General features: G+C 34.6%; 1 protein-coding gene across 1 annotated transcript in view; it reads right to left on the minus strand.

Moving 5' to 3' along the window:
* LOC106879367 (cysteine-rich venom protein) overlaps positions 1 to 20,899 on the minus strand; it is a 53,169-nt gene that overhangs the window by 22,340 nt on the left and 9,930 nt on the right. Inside the window, exons 3-4 of the mRNA XM_014928889.3 lie at positions 16,727 to 16,817; positions 5,466 to 5,605 (exon numbers count right to left, since the gene is read on the minus strand). Coding sequence (XP_014784375.1) covers positions 5,466 to 5,605; positions 16,727 to 16,817 — 231 coding nt within the window. The remainder of the gene's footprint in view (positions 1 to 5,465; positions 5,606 to 16,726; positions 16,818 to 20,899) is intronic.

The following is a 20,899-nucleotide window of genomic DNA, read 5'->3' on the forward strand; positions in this document are numbered from 1 at the left end:
AACAGCTGGACACATTACTACAGACAGTAAATGGATTTACAAAAGAAATAGATATGAAATTTGGATTTGAAAAATGTGCCAAAGCAACCCTGAAAAGATGAAAATTAGTTAAGAGTATCAACATCACACTGGATAAAGCCAATTAAATAAGAGAATGAGACGAAAGCCAGCCATACAAATATTTAGGGATCAATGAACTAGATAGGATACAACACACACAAATGAAAGACAAATAAAGAAAGAGTACTATATACGAGTTAGATCAATACTGAAAAGAGAGCTCAATGCTAAAAACAAGATAATAGGTATTAACACTTTAGCCGTCCTAGTTATAAGTTACAGCTACAATATCCTTAACTGGACACTAAATAAACTATCTAAAATAGACAGGAAAACAAGAAAAAGAATGACAGGATCTAGGATGCACCACCCAAAATCTGACATAGAATGGCTATATATACAAGGTACAGAAGGTGGTAGGGGTCTTATACAACTGGAAAACTATTATAAAATAACCAGCATAGGACTGCAAAAATACCTACTTCAGAAGCAAGGAAAACTAATACAAATAGCCACAAAACACGAGCAAAACAAAAAACTGTTTTCAGTATTTAAGGAAGCTGACAAATACAAACAAGAAATCATACTACCTAACACATACAACGAAGAAGAAGAAACAACAAAAGCTATAAAACAAATGAAATCCAAACTAAAACTAAAACTAAAACGGACCATGATAAAACGATGGCAAGAAAAGCCCCTACACGGTAAATACTGGGCTAAACTAAATGCGAAAGAAATAGACAGAGAAAAATCCCAGCAATGGTTGAGAAGCTCAGGCCACAAAGCAGAGAATGAAGGATTTTTAATTGCTGCACAAGACCAACACCTCCCCACCAGAAATTACCTAAAACATATAATGAAAATAAACATAACAAGTAACTGCAGAATATGTGGCAACCTTTTCAAGACGCAACGAAAATTTTAGGAAAATAAAAATAAGAAATATGTGGAAATTTTACCGGTGAGTGTGTTAAATTTTAAGGCGAAATAAGAAAATGACTCTCCCCAGACACAATAGAATAGTTATTATAAAAAAAGAGGAAGTCAGAAACATCTACAGACATATTCAAAAGATTGTGCTAACAAGTACTGCCCACATCTTTAGAAAACCTCTTTCCCTTTAAGGGTCTCTATTGTATCACATGAATATATTTCACTACTGCCCCTGCCACTTCCCTTCTCCAAACATTCACTCATTCTGTAACAAGTTTTAACCCTCATTCACCCTAGGAAGCTAGGTATGTCTCGGTAAGTAATTGTAATAAACATGCAGGTTAAAAGTATAAAGTTAAAGTACTTAAACCTATTTAAAAATCACACCATGCTTACCATCCCTACAGGAAGTGCAAAAAAATGGTGTTAACTGGAACGACGCATGTACTGAGAAGAGAATTATCGCTGTGAAAACAACATCCATTCATGAATTTATTCATCAATTATTTTTTTTTGTTTTTTTAGATACATATTTTACCTGTGAATTTGCGTGTGTAAACTGGGAATGCATACAATGAGTTTTTCCGCCCTAAGTGTACGGAAAACACACGGCGAGAAACGGAAGAAAATTTGAAGAAGAAAAAAAACAACAACAACAACCTAATAATAATAATAACAATAATGATAATAATAATAATAATAATAATAATAATAATAATAATAATAATCATAATGATAATAATGATAATAATAATAATAATAATAATAATAATAATAATAATAATAATAATAATAATAATAATAATAGTAACTGTAGCAGCGGAAGATCTAGCGATAAAAAAAAAACAACTTGAGACAGAATATATAGAGAGTGAATATGTCAGAAAAGAGTAGAGCCTCTGGGACATGAAACGCGAAAGTGGCAAACTTCGTGGAAGAATTCTCCAAGTTGGCACAGGAAGAATATACACAATGGAAGCACGACCCGGTTGTAAAATGTTTACACTGGAAATTGTGCCAGATGTAAAGACCTGAAGCTGGAGACTCATGCCACAATCATCAAGTCCAAAGAATGCTAGAGTCAGAGAAATGCATGATTTGGTGGGACTTTCCTATTCAAACGGACAAATGTTTGAAAATAATAGACCAAATACAATCATACATAAAGAAAAGCGATGTTGCTTCCTAATCGACAAGTTATGCCTGTCTGATTCTAGAATCGTAAAAAAAGATGGATTAAGACGAAGTCCCATAAAATATGAAATTGGAAGAATTTGCAGCTTGCGAACAGCAAAGATCATGTGTATAATAATTTCTGTGTTGGGAACTGTAAGCCAAGTTATAGACAGATGGAGGAAGGAGATTGAAATACAATGCCCGGTAGCGCTCGGACAGAAAGTTCATCTCTTAGAGACAGCACGGATTATCAAGAAGGTTGTAAGCACTTGAAAGCATGCCGAAAATGTGAATCCTGCCAGAAAAAGACCGAACCTGAGATTTGCTTCTATTATAATAATAATAATAATAATAATAATAATAATAATAATAATAATAATAATAATAATAATAATAATAATAATAATAATAATAATAATAATAATAATAATAATAATGCCCTGATGCATTAGGAGGCACTTGCTGTCATGGATTCTGATCTTACTGATTAGAAGTGTTATATACATAATTTGTCTTGGTATAAAAAATGTGCTACAACAAATATTCTGCTCTATACCACAGATTTGAATACCAGGATACAATAGCATACATTGGCTCTCATGGTGTCTTATCTTAACTGACTGGAAATGTTAACATGTACATATTTTGTCTTGGTATTAAATATGGGCTACAGAAAATATTCTGCTTAATAACAGAATGTTGCATGTCAGTTGTTTGACCTTAACCAGTTGATCATGTCCCTTGGTGGCTAATGATATGCGCATCTCTGATGACGTACAAGAATGGCGTGTGATCATCATAGCTATGTGATTGATTGATTTACTTCTTTAAAGATATTTGTTTCGTTCAACAACCTTCAACAACTTTTATTCAATGATTTTTTGAGCGGGATGGCTTACTCGACCTGAAGAAAATTCTAAGTAATCCCCTTCTGCAATGTCATGCGCTATTCATCTTATGAGACCACCGAGTCGAGCACATATTTTTCTGGTGCATGCACTTGATTTATCCTCATCAGATGGGTAGTTATGATGGCTATACTAAGATTTGTATATTGTACCCCACTGTCACTTTGATGGTACGCACTAATCTCTCTTTCAATGATAATGATAAGGGAAACCTTGCAAGTGTCAGTTAGGGATGGTGGCATATCGAAAGCAAGAGAAAATTTTAAAAAAAGAAGTATAAAAAGGGCATGAAGAAGGAATACGAAACAAGGGAGTAGAGAATTAATTCCATGATGCCTCAACTGAAGTAGCTGGAAAACGTAGGTGGAATTAATTGAAAAAAGTAGCTCTGATGAAGAGACCGTGAGCACCATAGTAGTAGCGAAATACCAAGATTTGGTCACGAACTAAGGTATCAACCTTGTAAATGAGTAAATGTCTCCATTGTTCCGCATCTATAATAGTGTAAACAAAATCATACCCATATCGTGAATGAATGTCCGGGACTTATAAGCTGTTAAGACCCGATGAAATATCGAAAGTGCTACGTTGGAAATTATGCGAAATGTCTGGTTTGAGAGCGATTCAAGACGTGGTATGAGCACAAAGCCTACGGTTTTGCAGAGTAGGCCACCTGCAAAATCCTATGGTATTTTTATCCAAACAGATCAGATGCTAGATTATAAGAAGCCGGGCCTTGTGGTGATGGACAACGTGTATCACACGTTTTCTATAATTTATGTTGCGTTCTCTTTGACCCATGAAAAGTCAAGAATGAAGACAAAAAGTTGACACATACAATCTTCTTAACTCCGAAATAGCCGGGATATTGAAAAGGAACAAGGTGAAGACACTGTCGATCATGGTAAGGTCCTTTGGGATAGTATCAGATGGCATCAAGAGGAATATAAAGGAAATCTGAATAGAGTGCCCAGTAGAACTGTTACAAAAGCTTTTGCGTCTTTGACTCAGCCAAAATAATCAGGATAGTGTTAGATACAGAATTAAACAAACAGCATGGTACCATTTGTTGCAGGCAGCAAGTCTGCTATGAATGCAAGAATTCCAGTGAAACCCGAGGAAAAGAGAAAATGAACATCAACTTAAACACACCATTCTTCTATAGGCACAAGGCCTGAGATTTGTTTATGGGGATGGTCGATTACATTGTCACCAGTGCTCAACTTGTACTTGTGTCATCGATCCTGGAAGGATAAAAGGCAAAGTCGACTTCGGCGAAATTTCAACTCGGAATGTAGAGACAGGTGAGATACCGATAATCATTTCGTCCAGAGTGCTAATGCTTGTACCAGCTCGTCGCCCTCAACAACATTAATTACAATAACAATAAGAATGTAGTAGTAGTAGTAGTAGTAGTAGTAGTAGTAGTAGTAGTAGTAGTAGTAGTAGTAGTAGTAGTAGTAGTAGTAGTAGTAACAACTGGAGAGACAACATTAATATGAATAAAAAACAATAGCAATAATCATCAAGAAATAGAAAAGAAAGGAAAACACATAAGGGTAGAAAATATTACATTTCATGTTCAAATGTGACTTATCTCTTTACTTGTTTCAGTCATTTGACTGTGGCCATGCTGGAGCACCGCCTTTAGTCGAGCAAAGTGACCCCAGGGCTTATTCTTTGTAAGCCTAGTACTTATTCTATCGATCACTTTTGCCGAACCGCGAAGTTACGGGGACGTTAACACGCCAGCATCGGTTGCCAAGCGTTGTTGCTGGGACAAACACAGACACACATACACACACACACACACACACACACACACACATATATATATATATATATATATATATATATATATATATATATATATATATACGACGGGCTTCTTTCAGTTTCCGTCTATCAAATCTACTAACAAGGCTTTGGTCGGCCCGAGGCTATGGCAGAAGACATTTGCCCAAGGTGCTACGCAGTTGGACTGAACCCGGAGCCATGTGGTTGGTGACTAAGCTACTTACCTCACAGCCACAGAATATTTTATTTCATGACCGTACATAAGTAATTAGTAAGTTCGCTGAATATTTTTAACATACAATCACGTTGTAAATCTGAACGTTTAGGATGAATAGATATTCTTATTTCTAGAATAATATTTTGGGAATAGATTGTTGTTTTCTCTATCAGAGACAAATTGTAATGCAATATTATTCATTTTTCGTTTCTATCGTTTGCTGAGACTGAATTGACACAGTAACATTTTTTTTTATAACTTACTGGTATGTTTACTAAAATCTGTTAGATAACATGGAAAGTTTCAATAATGTTTGTTGTAAAGGAAAATATGGAGAGAAAATTAATAACAAAACACAATATCAGAATTACCTGAGTATAATGTCCAACCATTGCCTGCGTGTTTACTCCAAATGTGTAATCCTTAATCTCACTATGCCAACTTGTGACTGTCTTGTTCCATGAAGCTTTAAAGGTTGCACCCAGCACATTCTGTCCAACTCCAGCATACCCTTAATAAGAGAAGAATAAGTTAACTTATATTGTATTATATTTGGTATGCAGTTAAATATAAAACAATTCCTTAAACATTAGTGATTATTGTGAACAATATATATTGAAGAAACATTCTCAAGTGCCAATGAAAATGCATAATTATGTTATTTAGATGAACATTGAATGCTGCAACGTGAATAATGATTTATCAGCGATTAGATGTTAGGGATATCTTTACACACAACAAAAGAGACGAAGTTGTGTAACGCGTTTACACAATTGCAAAATAAATTTTTATTTTATAAAAAGGTATATGTGTTTGAAATATGTAAAGTAAAAATGCATCGACGACAATGATCTTTCATTTACATCTGTTTTTCATATTATCTTCCTTTACCTGTGTATGTATGCATATCGTTACTCAGTTTTATTTCAATATTTCTCGCCCACGGAGAAAAGCCGCTTTCCAACCTACATCGAAGTGTCCTGCAGTGGAATTTCCTCATCAACAACAGGGTATTTTTGTATATATTTATGTACGTACGTATATATATATATATATATATATATATATATATATATATATATATATATATATATATATATATATATATATATGGAAGTATGTCTGCATATATTTATGTATATATGCAGATTTGTACGTTTAGTTTTATGTACGTATTCTCATGCATATACTTGCATATCTAGACATGCTCATATATATTGAAATGATAAGTTTCTGGAAAATGTTACAGATTTCTACAGTCCCAGTGATGGATTTGATCTGTAGTATTCGAATTAGCTTTCTCCTGTTTAGTTTTAAGAAGCCTAATTTCTCAAGATTTGTATTTAGACAGTGCATTACATATCCAAGGGCCCCAATAAATAACGATATAGCTGCAGAGTTCTCAATAATTCAGCATCGGTATTGTCTTTTTCACTGATCTTCAGTTAACATCTGCTGGGCACCTAATTTTCAAAACTGTACACAGTTTGTCTTCTCTATTCCATCATTATATCAGGTCTGTTGAGCTTACATTTTATTGAGGTCACTGGGACAATCCACTCGTACTCTTTTTTATCATGAGTGGTAATGGCTCCTACCATGCTGTGGGTTCTTATTTCTTTATCTTCGGGGTTATCCTTCCGATGGATTTCATTATAGAGTGTTCAAACTACATCATGTCACATCAGTAGATAATAACGTGATGACATTTTCTGAAAACTGCTTATGTTGTGGATTATATCCTCAGTGTTGACTACACGAATTCTTCATCGGTTATCACGTTTTTCTGCATTTGCTGCATCTCTGTCGCTTTTGTGCATCAGGTATTTGGTTGATATATCCTGTTTCAGGATTGCAAACGATTACCCTTCAAATTGGGAGGCATCTATCTAGTCATTGATCCATGTTAGCTTGCTTTAATGATAAATCTTACCATCATCTTTCTTCTAACATGTCTATGCATAGTCTTCTGCTCATATATGCTCATCCTTTCCTCATCCTTTCCTCTATAGTCGTGCGGCTTCTTTGGGCATGTATTTAAGGTTATCAGGCCAGAAATGTTGCTCTAGGAGCTACCGTCTAAGTCATATGGTGTTATCAGCCTCGTGTATTCAAACTTGGTCAGAGGATTCACTTAGATAATTCGTGGGTAATAGATGCTGCCAAAGGAATATGAAACGACATTCAAAGTTAGTTCGGGGTGATGTTAAGCCACTACTGCCTGTGTTACTTTTATGTGGAAATCATGTGTGCTTCTTAGTATTTTCCCGGTTATCACATCAATGACTCGGATCTCATCAGGCGCCCAAGCAAGTAGCCCAAGTGTTGGCATAAGTACTGGCATTTCAAACACAATGTGGCCACTGTTTATTTAGAACAGATCCAAATACTGAGATCCAACTTTTCTTCATTTTTGACACGAGTTGTTTTACAGGGGCCATTGTAAGATATGTTTTCCTCCACTCCTAGATAACTATAGCATACTTCGTCAGAGTATGTATGCATGTATGTATATAGATATTTATATATAAAGCACCCTGGCACGTCCAGCAATACAATACGGTTTTAATATCATTAACTTGAATGTTACAGAGCTCCAACTCTTGGACAGGAAGACACGAAAACAACTAACATTTAAGAAGCAGACGTTGATCGTCTGTACCTAAATAGAAGTAATGGAGGAAGAGGAATAATACAGGTGGAACTCTGATATGGAACCTCCACTATAGCATAGAACACATACTTATCAGAGCTAAATCACCTAATATATGTGGCAGCCACTGAAGCCACAACAGAAGCAGGATACTCCCTCAAACCCATCTGAACAGGAGTTCCACCACCCAAACAGACATTGTGGATAAATAATATCCAAAACAAAATTAAAAAAAAAAGAGAAATGATCTATCGATTCTCAATGAAATTAGTAGATAATCACACAACTAAGTAACAAGAAGAAAACAAAAATACTGTATAAATACATTACAGAAAAAAGATTTACATGAGGCAAAAGATAAACTAAAGCAAGATATACTTGCCAAAGCACAAAGGATCCGCCGGTATGAGAAATGCCAAAGTTTCTTTGAACAAAACAAATAATTCAAATGCAACCCCCGAAAATTCTACCAAGAACTGGGTAAAAATAACATAGACATTACTGTAGAACCAACAACAGAATATGTGGAAGAATTTTAGAAAAAAATATGGTCGGTGAAGCAACAACCTCAAAAAGGGACCATTAAAACAACGAACTTAGCACCTGAGCAATTCTAGACCCCTATAACAACTTAAGTGGTTACCCAGGCACTGGAAAGACTAAGCAACATGAAGGCACCTGGGCACGACAGGACCCCCAACTTCTGGTTAAAATACCTGACAGGAATGCACAAAAATCTGGATGAGAAGTTTAACAACATACTAGCTGAGCCAGAGACAATGCCTGAATGCCTCACGAAAGGGAAAACCATCTTAATTCCCTTATCCATGGAAACGAAGAAGCCACAAAACTACAGACCTATAACCGGTCCCCCTACAATCTACAAAGCCTTTTCTGCAATAATAACGCAGAGTTTGAGTACGCGCCTAGAAAATAACAACCTGTTCCCATAACAGCAGTATTTAAGGAAACTGACAAATACGAACAAGAAATCATACTACCTAACAAATACGAAGAAGAAGAAGAAGAAGAAGAAGAAGAAGAAGAAGAAGAAGAAGAAGAAGAAGAAGAAGAAGAAGAAGAAGAAGAAGAAGAAGAAGAAGAAGAAGAAGAAGAAGAAGAAGAAGAAGAAGAAGAAGAAGAAGAAGAAGAAGAAGAAGAAAAGCTATAAAACAAATGAAATCCAAACTAAAACTAGAACAGCAACGGACCATGATAAAACGATGGCAAGAAAAGCCCCTACATGGTAAATACTGGGCTAAATTAAATGCAAAAGAAGTAGACAGAGAAAAATCCCAGCAATGGTTGAGAAGCTCAGGACTCAAAACAGAGACTGAAGGATTTTTAATTGCTGCACAAGACCAAAGCCTCCCCACCAGAAATTACCAAAAACATATAATGAAAGAAACATAACAAGTAACTGTAGAATATGTGGAGATGGACAACAAACAATAAATCATATTATCTCTGGCTGCCCAGTCCTGCCTAAGAAGGAATATATTCACAGACACGACAGAGCTGGGACCTATATACGATGGAAACTATGCCAATACTATGGAACAGAAAAAAAGATGGTATAAACACACGCCAGAAAAGGTAACAGAAAACGAGAAACAACCATAATCTGAGATATGCCAATACACACAGATAGAGAAATTAAGGCAAATAGACCAGATATAGTTGTCAAAGATCAGGAAGGAAAAATGCTTTCTAATTGATGTACCAATAACAGCAGATGGCAACGTTTCCCTAAAAGAAATGGAGAAACTTTCAAAATACAAAGATCTGGGAATAGAGATAACTCGAATGTTGAATCTAAAAACAGAAACAATTCCTATCATAGCAGGTGCCGGACTTACAAATATATATAACATACAGGAAATTGTACTACTGGGCACTGCACAGATCCTACGCAAAACATTTTCAATACAGTAACCATAAGAGCATCACAGCAAACCACAGCACATACTCAAGCACACAGAGCTGCGCTCGGTAGTGAAGTGAAAGTACGTTATAAAAATATATCTACTGAATTATAATGATAATAATAAAAATGCACAGTAGGATTACGTGATATTTGATAAAAATATAAATGATCTAATTTACATGGATGATGTAAAGTTCTTTGCAAAAAAAAGACCAAAAGCTCAGGGGTATACTAGCGATTGTTAAACAATTCAGTGATGACATCACGATGCAACTTGGCCGAGATAAATGTGAAAATGCAACATTCATCAAAGGAAAAATAACACAAACATCTAACGTTAACCTTGACCAGCAGAATGTCATAAAATAGTTAGAACCAGCGGAGAGCTACACATACCTAGGAGTAATTGAAGTGGACGGAATAAGACATTCAATGATCGGGGAATAGATCAGAGGAGAATTATTATCCCAAGGTAAGGGCAATACTCAAGACAGAGCTGAATGCAAGAGACAAGATCGAAGCGATCAATATTTTACGTATACCAGACGTGACTTACAGTTTCAATATCATTAACTGGTCAAATACTGATATATGTAATCTTGACTGAAAAATGCGCAAACTGTTGACAATGCATAGAAATGCACCACACTAAGGCAGATATAAAACGACTTTACCTGCCAAGAAAAGTGAGTAGCCGTGGACTTTTACAACTGGCATTAATAATGAAGATTGCCACAATTGGCCTAGACACCTACCTGAAAATCTTTGAGAACTGGATGTTAAAATTTGTCTTAACACATCAACACAAGAAAGTATCATAAACAGTGACAACACAGGCAAAGGATTATCTAAGTGAATTCCAAATACAACAAATTCCAGAATTATGTATACTAGAAACAAGCACAGTAAAAGCTATGCGTATTAAAACCCTTGCTTAAAATGCTGCCTTATATATTCTATCTGATAAATGACAAGGGAAATCTCTCAAAGGCAAATACCCAAAGAGAGCGAATAATGCCGATGTTGACGAAACCCTTACCCATCAATGGCTAATGCCTTCTGGATAAAATTCTGAAACAGAAGGCTTTATCATAGCAGCCCAAGATCAATGCCTACCTACATGGAACTACCAGGCCAACATATTAAAGAACGGCGGCTTTCCAACATGTCATGTATGTCAACAACAAAATGAAACCATTGATCATGTTGTCTCCATGTGCTGTCTTGTTGTGCCTAGAGAGTATCTCAACAGGAATGATAGATCTTCACAATATATTCACTGGGTAATTGGCAAAAACCTGGACTTACCCCATGATAAAAACTGATGGGAACACAAACCCCCTCCAGTGTTTGGAAATGATCACATTTCACTGTTCTGGAACTTCACCATTCAAACTGACAGAAAAATAAATGTAAATAGGCCAGACATCATATTGAAAAACTTCAGACTAAAATCCTGCCTCCTCATTGATATGATTGTCCCAATCGATATAAAGGTATCTATGAAGACCTATCAAAACTGAGCAAGTATAAAGATCTTAAAATAGAAATTAACAAAATATGGAACCTGAAGTCTAAAACAATACCTGTTGTCATAGGTGCCCTAGGAATGATAGAAAAAGGGACTGATTCCGATCTAGCTCAGATACCAGGAAACCCCAAAATGGCAGAAATGAAAAGACTATGCAAAATATTTTCTATGCAATCTCAAAGTTTAAAACAATGACAATTTTATTATGGTTTCTTAAACATTCTCTCAAACAACACTATGTACAAAAACAAATATATAGCACCCTATGCATAACACCAACATGAACTTCCAACTTGTTGTCTCTTGAAGTCTGTGGGTGAGACTTGGAGCCAATTTGTACAGATGCAAATGCAAAGCAAATGGCAAACATATAATAATAATAAAAACAACAACAACAGGATAAAAAAGATAAAGAAAAATGATGACTATAGATAACTAAAAGCGATTTAAACCTGGGAATTGATGACTATAGATGACTAAAAGCGTTTTCAAACTGGGAAATGAGTCCCTAGCCTGTGCTGCCCAAGAGAAAGCATTAAGAACCAGTTACATTCAATACAGAATAGACAAAACATCAGAAAGTGACAAGTGCAGAAATTGTGGACAAAATAGTGAAACCGTACGGCATGTTACCAGTCAATATACCTCAGTAGTCCAGAAAAAAAGTAAGAATCGTCTTGACAATACAGCAAGGATCTCCCATTGGAGAATTTGCAACAAGTATGGACTTGACAGATCAGAAAAGTGGTACAATCATGAACCCAATGGTATTATCGAAAATGATTATGCATTGATCCTATGGGAGTTAAAGATTCAGTGCGACCATGCGATAGAGAATACGAATCCAGACATAGTGCTATTTGAGAAAGAAAACAAACGATCATAGATATAGCATGCTACGCTGACAAGAATGTATGCGATAAGGAAGAAAGAAAAGGCGATAGATATAACAGGTTAGCTGGGAACAAAGAGTAAAAATCTTGAGAAATACATGGAACAAATATGTGCTGCAATAAAGTGGATCTCTTGCAGAAAATAGCACTGCTACGGGCAGTTGGAATACTCAGGATGGTGCTCGATAAACAGGAAGTGTTACCTTAGTTCACTGGTATAGAAAAGCTGGCACCGTAGTGCACCGTAGTGCAAAGACAACAGCTACAACAACAACAACAACAACAACAATAATAATAATATAATAGAGCACCAAGGATCACCTTGTGATAGACAATGTTATAATGAAGAATTGTAAACGGTACCAAAAAGCTTATGCATGGTCTGGTTAGATTTTAAACAGACTTAGGACATGTTGCAGCATTCGTGGATAATGGATTTCCATTATCCACGAATGCTGCAACATGTCGTAAGCCAATTTAAAATTTAACATGTGTGAAATAGCTGAGAACGTGTGTGCACTAATGAAGATCAACATGCCTATTTGGAAGACGCGTCTTTCCTGTAACAACCAGTACTTAGCCGAGGTAACAATCAAAAGAGATATCTTCGAAGGAGACTCTCCTTCGCTTCTGCTATTTGTTATAGAATCCAATCCATTTTCTGTACTCTTACATAAAATCAACGTGCACTATTTGCTGAGAAAAAACGCACCTTGTCTCAACAACATTCCCTTCGTCGATTATTTAAAACTGTTCGCTGAAACAGAGCCTGAAATGTGGAGGCTGGTTCAGAGTGTGGAAATGTACAGAAAGTATATAGTGATGGAATTCGGTATCTCGAAGTGTGCGGTACTTTCTTTGAAGTGGGAAAAAAGAGTAAATTTTAAGGCTCTAGAATTGCCAAACGGAGAGCGAATGGAAGACCCGGATGGTGATGGGTAGAAGAACTTTGAGATTCTGGAGCTGGACAAAATCTTGCATAGATAAAATGAAAGACAAGATCATCACTGCATATTTCAAGCGCCTCAAACATCGCTTGAAATCGAAGCTCAACTCAAAGAACCTTGTGACTACCATCAACACATGGGCTATGGCTGTAGTCCGCTATAGTGCACCCATCCGGAGATGGATACAAGTGAAAGACAATGACAATGCATGGTGCCCTTCACCCCAAAGCAAATCTACACAGGTTCTATATGAAGAGAGTTATGGTTGGACTTGGGCTGATTAGTGTACGGAATGCATCAACTGTGAAAAAAGAAAGATGACAGAATATTTGGTATACAGCAAAGAAGAACTGCTACAATATGCTGCTAGTGAAGAAGGAGTTTAAAAATGGATTAGAGATTGCTCATGAATTCCGAACAACAACAACCAACGAGAGAGAAAAACCCTACTCCATATGCAAATTACATGGTCAGTTCCATCGTGAAACCAAGAAATTAAACGTCCAATAAACATCATGGAGGTGGCTCAACAAGGGTGACCTAAAAAAGAATACGGAACGCGTAATCATCACAACCCAGGACCGGGTATTGAATACCAACTCAGTGAAAAAGAATATATATCACACAAGTGCATCGGACTTCTATAAAATATGTGGTAAGAGGGTCGAAAGTGTGACGCACAATGTTTATGCTTGTGAAAGTGTTGTTAATAAAAAGTACAAATTTAGACACAACAATGTAGCCCAAAATCTCCACTGGCTACTATGCCGTTACAATGGATATGAGTTTACGGGTGCTTGGTACCAACATACACAGGAAAATGAAACGGACGAAAAGGGGAAGACAAAATTCTAGACAGAAAAGTATTAGAGCACCGAAGCCCGGATATAGCAAACTTTAGGAGGGGCAAACAAGAATGCCTAATAATTGACGTAGTAGTGCTACGAGATCAGTACTCATTGAAAGAAAGAAAAAAAGCTGATAAATATGAAGACCTGAGAAATGAGACCACTAAGATGTGGCAGCTACGCGAGTCGAACTTAAAGGTTATCCCTCTTGTCATCGGAGCATTGAGATCAACACCACCCGATCTGAAAAAAAAATCTGAAAATGTTAGAAATACCCTACAATCTAGAGGTATTGCAAAAGTCGCCATTACTTGGACCTGCACGTATATTGCCTAAAGTACTGTCTGTCTGAGGTCCTTATTGTGACTTGACACCCATGAGACACAATATCTTCAATCAATAACCAACGATACTGTATATTCTGTGACGTCTATAATAATAATAATGATAATAATAATAATAATAATAATAATAATAATAATAATAATAATAATAATAATAATAATAATAATAATAATAATAATAATAATAATAATAATAATAATAAAAAAAATAATAATATTCGGTCAAATATGAAATCCCAATTTTTGAGGATAAAACGGATTTGTACTGATATGGAGGCATACTGGAAACATGCAAATGCCTTTGTACATCATAACGTCAAACGCAGTTACAGTGAAATCACGATTAAAGGAAATAGCAAATTAAATAGCTAAGATTAGCAAAGATAGTCAAACCTTCAAGCATAATTTTAGCAAACACAATAAAATAGATGACAGAATTCCTTTAGTTATTAACTAGCACCGAAATTTCGCTGGCATTTCAAAAGTGTTACATGAACGTTACCAGCATATGGCGAAAACATATCCTCGTTTCAGACAGATATTTTCTCAGCCGCCTATTGTAACCTTTAGACGGAATAGGAGTATAAAAGAATTATTGACCTCTATTTCTGACTCCAAGGGAAATGCACATTGGAGTATCTGCACGCTGTACCTTGAAGAAAAGTCGCAACAGAGGTAAGCCCGGTTCATTGTGAAACAACATGTGTCAAGTGAATTCCATCAGGAATGATAACAGAAATGTTATGATTTATACAGAAGGTGGGACATGTAGAGATTCCCATTTGATGTAAGTGGCAGAATGACCGAAGCACAATTTGATTTTATGTTGGTTGTATAACAGAACAATGAAACAAAAGTTTTAATGGGCACAGATTCGACGTCAGGCACAATAACAGTAGTTCGACAGGATTTGCCAAACATTTCATTTCAAAAGGCTGCAACTTTGAAAAAGACTTGAAAGTGTATATTTTCAGAAAATATTCCTAATCTGCTTCAATTTCACTTCTCAGAAAGCATGAGGAGAAATGTTTCTTCGAGTTATTAACATCACGCCCCAGAGGAATGAATAAAATGGCAGGAGAATATCATCAAATTTATACAATGGTATTTGATTAAATATTCTTTTTTTTTTCTTTTTTCTTTCCTCTTTTTTTCTGTCTTTTTCTTTTCGCCTGTTATAAATTTGAAACTTAGACTGATGATGTCATTCTATCAACGTGTGTACGTTGGTTGCTCTCGTTCATAATTTACATTTAAAATTCTATAAATTTGAATTTTTATCACTTCTTATTTTGATTTTAACAAAGACAGATTTACTGTTCAAATATCGTTCAACCAATAAAATATATGTTACAATCGAATCGCACTCTTCGTCTTGACTGTTTAACTTTGTGAAGAGTTACGTCATTCCTTTTTAAAATATAATAATAATAATAATAATAATAATACCATTACCAGGCACTGGGCTCTCATAACTTCTGATCTCAAATGATTGGACGTGTTATCATGCACATTCTATTGTCTTGTTTATAAGAGATGCAAATATCGTCAGTTACTAATGGACTTGTTAATGTGGTTAAGATCAAACTAGTGACAAGCAAATCTGTGGTATCGAGCAGAATATTTGCCCATCTTCTATACCAAGATCAAAAAATGTACATGTTAACACTTCCCGTATGTTAAGATCAAAAGCCATGTGAGACAATTATTATTACTATTATTATCATTATTATTATTATCATCATCATTATTATTATTATTATTATTATTATTATTATTATTATTATTATTTCAGCAACAGCAACTACTTCGATCATCAACGGTATGAAATTTTGGAACCCGAAGAAGAATTTCTGAAGGAGCAATTTGAGAGAATCCAACGCCTCCATTACTTGCCTGATATTTTATTTTATGACCTTGAAAGTTTGAAAGGTAAAGTTACCCTTGACAGAATATGAACTGAGAATGGCAAGACCCAGAGCGAATGGAGATATTCCGTCCTTCGAACGATTATACTTACGTTTCTAATATAGCCACATAACCTAATTTACAAGAAGACTAATTGATTTTATTTATCTCACTAAAAAGTTTTATGGCATTTTATCGACCTAGAGAGTAATGATTCCTTAGTATTTTCAACATTCACTCACACTAGATTACTGTCATTTATTTCTCGTTTCTTAAAAATATTTTTTGGATATATTTTCCTTCCGAAGCATAATATGCTTGATCGTAGTTCACATCTACGTCATAATACTTGACAACCATGTGTCTCTTCGAGGCTGACACTTTTATTACTTCTCAAAAGAGCAAACATTACACTGCTCTGTAGTTTAGCTATGTACACTGATGTCTCACAGTATATGAGTAGAGCTACAAAGCTTCTGACATCAAGTCTATTGAACGAGGAATTAAGCCAGTGTAAAGTAGAGCAATAATCACCATAAATATAAAATGTACATTTCATATTTTAGTTTTGAATATCTTACCTCTAATTATTCTTGCCGTGTTAGTGTCGTGGTCGAACCTACATTGCATGGCCCACTTCAAAGCTAATTCCGCCATACTCTCACTCCAAACCTAACAATAAACGGAAATTTGGATTTAATAACAGACGAAGAACGCAGTAGATTAACATTCATGCATTACGTATGAAACTTAGAACACAGATAATTTTTAATTAATTTTTGTTTTACATTTTTTAGCAAATGAAAATAATGTAAATGATAATTTACAGTGACTCCAAAACACGTGCGAGATAGTGAGCAAGGTGTGTGATCGCAAAATGTAGACCTCAGCGAAGCCGTGAATCTTTGCATAAGTATGAACTAGGAGATTCTGTCCATGGCGAATTATCCTCTCGATAATTTGGGATGAAAAACAGAGAGAGACGACTAAAAATGAAAACGCATTGTCATTGTCTTAACATTTATGTAAACAATCTAAATACTAAAAAACAATATTGATTATTTTAACTCACCTTTTTCCATTTGCCAACATTTTTTACAATATATTTACAATTGCAAAATATTGGTAATTTTATACACTAACATACACATACATAAAAAAAAACGCATACACATACACGCACGTATGCACACAAACAAACACATACACAAACACAACACACACACACACACACACACACACACACACACAGGTGTATGTCTGCGTGTGCGTACGTGCGAGTTTATATGTATATGTGTAGAATATGTAGCAACATTTTCAAATATTTGGTAAATGGACTCAATCTATTGTTTGAAAGCACATTCTCTCACGAAAATTAATTCCAAGTTGAACAACAAATCAAGCAATCTAGCATACGGTAAAAGCAGCCTCATCTGGAAATTATATTTCCCCGGTGAGACTGAAATATCCCTTTGTCCAACGAGTACATGTACAAATGATTAGACTAGAAGAGGATACAAATAATAGGGAAGACAGAGTGTACTGTAAGACGAAACGATCATCGCGCTAAAGAAAACTTACAGGACACTCTTACCTATCAATTTTTTAAAATATACTAAACGTCAAACTTCCTTGCAGAGATCCTGCAATTGAAGTGCAATATTGCTGATTATGTACATTATCCGTATGTGATGAACGAGCTCTCAATGTAAACTACTAGGCTCATACCCAAGACAAAATTTGGATACTATATTTTAAAAACTCCTATCGAAATATTAATTCTAAATATAACGTATATATATATATATATATATATATATATATATATATATATATATATATATATAATATTAGTTATAGAATAAAAACGCTAGGTTAACGACTCAACATATCACAGTCCCTCAATGAACGTATATAAACAATACAACATAATCCATAAAACGTAAGGAATAATATCAAAAGAGCGTAAGAAAAATAATGTAAGAAAAATAAAATAAATAAAGAATAAGAAATATATAACAAGTAAGATGCAAGCTATATAACGTATAATACAAAAATGTATACACAAATATATTATTTCAACCGATAATATACAAATAAATTAAGAATAATAAATTTGAGTTAAAGGTATAACACAATATACATATATATCATTTCATGTTTTTTAACCCGTGTTTTTTGTGAACTCTTATAAATGGTGGTTGAAATGGATTTTACCGATTGGTACCTTCTGGGTGCTGTATTTGTCCTTTGATCCATGTGTTTTGTGAACTTTTGTACATGGTGAGCAGAATTGGATGTTACATGCTGATACCTACTGGGTGCCTGTATTCACCTTTGACCCGTGTTTTTTTTGCGATCTCTTGTGTATACTAAACTGATACGACTTACATAGTCAGGTCTGCTGTTTTAAATTATAAAATATGCCCGAGGGAAATATAGAACTTTAGATCTTTGCTCTAAACAATGTTAAATCATTTAAAGTTTTGTCATTGATTTTTAACCGATAGACTATTTTGTTTTACCTCATTTCTTTATTTTATTTTATTTTATATCGATCTATATTATATATTTGAATATTTAATCGTATTAATTTTAGCTTTAACTTGAGTTGGAACTTTTTTTAAATTATATATATATGTATATTGTGTTATACCTTTAACTCAAACTTATTATTCTTAATTTATTTGTATGTTATCGGTTGAAATAATATAGTTGTGTATAATTTTTTATATTACACGTTCTATATCTTGCATCTTACTTCTTAAATATTTCTTATTCTTTTATTTATTTTATTTTTGTTACGTTATTTTTATATCTTTTCATTCCTATGTTTTGTGGATTATGTTGTATTTCTTATGTATGATCATTGAGGGAGTGTGATATGTTGAGTCGTTAACCTAACGTTTTTATTCTATAACTAATATTTTACTCTTGTCTCAATTATTCTGAGCACTTCTCCTTCAAGCCCTGTATAAAATCTATCAATGTCCTAATAAGAAACTTTTAATATATATATATATATATATATATATATATTACAAACCTACACTTAACAAGCTTCAACAGAGTGCATGCACAAGTAACTATTCACACGCAAAATTCATTCTGCCACTTATCATGAGGAAGCTACACAGCTAACAACCTAAATATTAACCATTGGACTTCATCCAAATGACTCCTGTTCTCTCTTCTAACAGGCAGATTAAATTCAGTCTCTGTTCATGATAACTGAAACTTAACGTCTATTCTTTTAGGCGCAAAATACACTATCACGTGACACTTACGCATAGACGTAGCATGAAAGTAGACGTACAAAGTATAATAATCTTAATCATCTCTTCATTCTAAAAACAAACATGACAGAAAACATTCACAACATTGATTGTGTGCACCTGTTCAGTCACCCGTGTCAGCCTTAACTTTCGATGCCAGACACTGCCACTTGATACTGACACACGGACGTAGCGGGGAACGTACAACATTTTCTAACACCATTCATTTGACTATCCTTTATCAATCAAATCCTATTCAAAACAAACACGAATTTAAGCCATGAACTCCCTATAAAAACAGGCTAAAATTCAAACGCTAGTCCGAAGTAAGGGAGCTGCGACATAAGCCACGTCTTTCTATGTGAACTTTTCGAAAATCAGTGAAAACTGTGAAACCGATTAAAACATTAAATATTTTAATAAAAGTTATTTTAACTATACGCAGTTCGTTTTCAACTTCTATTTTCGTATATTTCTATCCATGTGCAACAAAATAACTTTTACACAAACACACACACACACACACACACACACACACACACACACACACTCACACACACACACACACACACACACACACACACACACACACACACACATATATATATATATATATATATATATATATATATATATATATATATATATATATATATATATATATATATATATATATATGTATATATATACACCTCACATTTACAGAAAACATCAGTTGAAGACAGGTGACGGAACAACAATCAACATCAATCTAACGCTCGGAAGAATGAACAAATCTTTGACTCTACGAGCATACGCTCTTCGACAGAAAAAAAAATTGAAAGGAAAGGAAATGGAGAAAGAACGAAAACTACGAATAGTTCAACGGTTAAACTTGATGAAATAGCCGGAAGAAAGTGGTTGAGTGAAAGGGGATAATTACATCAACCACGCTGAACAAGTGTGCGCAAGCTCGTTAGTTGCATGTGTAAATGTGAGCGACTGCGTCTGAATATATGTGTAGACGTGCTTCAATTTATGTTGGTATTTGCGAACGTATAAGGGCATCTGTGTGTGTTTGTGTCTGTGTATTTATATACTTGTGTATCTATGTGTCTTTGCATATATTTGTGTACATATACGGCTAGTTATAAATGTCCAAATATATGTCTAAATACAGCAATATTTATGCAAATGACACATACACTGCTCCTAGGTATTCGGTACTTGAAACTGGAAGATTGCCTCACTATGAAATGCTTTTAATGCTTCTATTGCTTTTTATACCCCATGTTTTCTCCTTCAAATATATTTATATATGCCTTAGTAATCACATTGAATAACTTATGTAAATCAACTTAATATATATCTAGTAGGCAGCAATTAAAAGTAAAAGTTATGTATATGCACCGAAATATTTTGAATTAGCTTAAAAGATGTATTCCGTACATACTTTCAAACTAAATCCTTCTGGAGAGATAACTGGGCCCGCGGACTAAA

Source organism: Octopus bimaculoides, chromosome 1 (genome assembly GCF_046866305.1).
Source record: "Octopus bimaculoides isolate indiv1 chromosome 1, ASM4686630v1, whole genome shotgun sequence".
Taxonomy (NCBI): domain Eukaryota; kingdom Metazoa; phylum Mollusca; class Cephalopoda; order Octopoda; family Octopodidae; genus Octopus; species Octopus bimaculoides.